The sequence below is a fragment of the Penaeus monodon genome, chromosome 33 (genome assembly GCF_015228065.2).
Source record: "Penaeus monodon isolate SGIC_2016 chromosome 33, NSTDA_Pmon_1, whole genome shotgun sequence".
Lineage (NCBI taxonomy): Eukaryota > Metazoa > Arthropoda > Malacostraca > Decapoda > Penaeidae > Penaeus > Penaeus monodon.
This window is the reverse complement of record NC_051418.1, coordinates 8,133,439-8,133,753: the sequence shown is the minus strand read 5'-3', so window position 1 is coordinate 8,133,753 and position 315 is coordinate 8,133,439. Positions and strand designations below refer to the sequence as shown.

The 315-nt window shown below is 43.2% G+C and overlaps 1 protein-coding gene across 1 annotated transcript in view; it reads right to left on the bottom strand.

The window, feature by feature from the left end:
- The window catches only part of LOC119593976 (equilibrative nucleoside transporter 1-like), a 248,852-nt gene that overhangs the window by 11,780 nt on the left and 236,757 nt on the right, over positions 1-315 (bottom strand). Inside the window, exon 4 of the mRNA XM_037942997.1 lies at positions 125-206. Coding sequence (XP_037798925.1) covers positions 125-206 — 82 coding nt within the window. The remainder of the gene's footprint in view (positions 1-124; positions 207-315) is intronic.

Genomic DNA, 315 nt, shown 5'->3' with positions numbered 1-315 from the left:
CACACACTTGTATATATCCATACCCACACAACCACACAACAATGCCTTCCTCTCATCCATCACTTAAAACTGAGTCAGCGGGATGCATTTGGCAACAATGAGGATGGGCGGCTGGAGTACTAACCTTGTCGGCTGTGATGAACATATTCCATGGCATAAGGGTGCCCACACCGTGCAGCACCAGCGTCATGAACACCAGCTTGTACCTATAGAAGAAAATAACATTGTTATAACAAAGCGTCAAACACAATCACTTTATTAATTAAACATACATTCTCTCACTTTCTCTATCTCCCTCCCACATACACACAAACA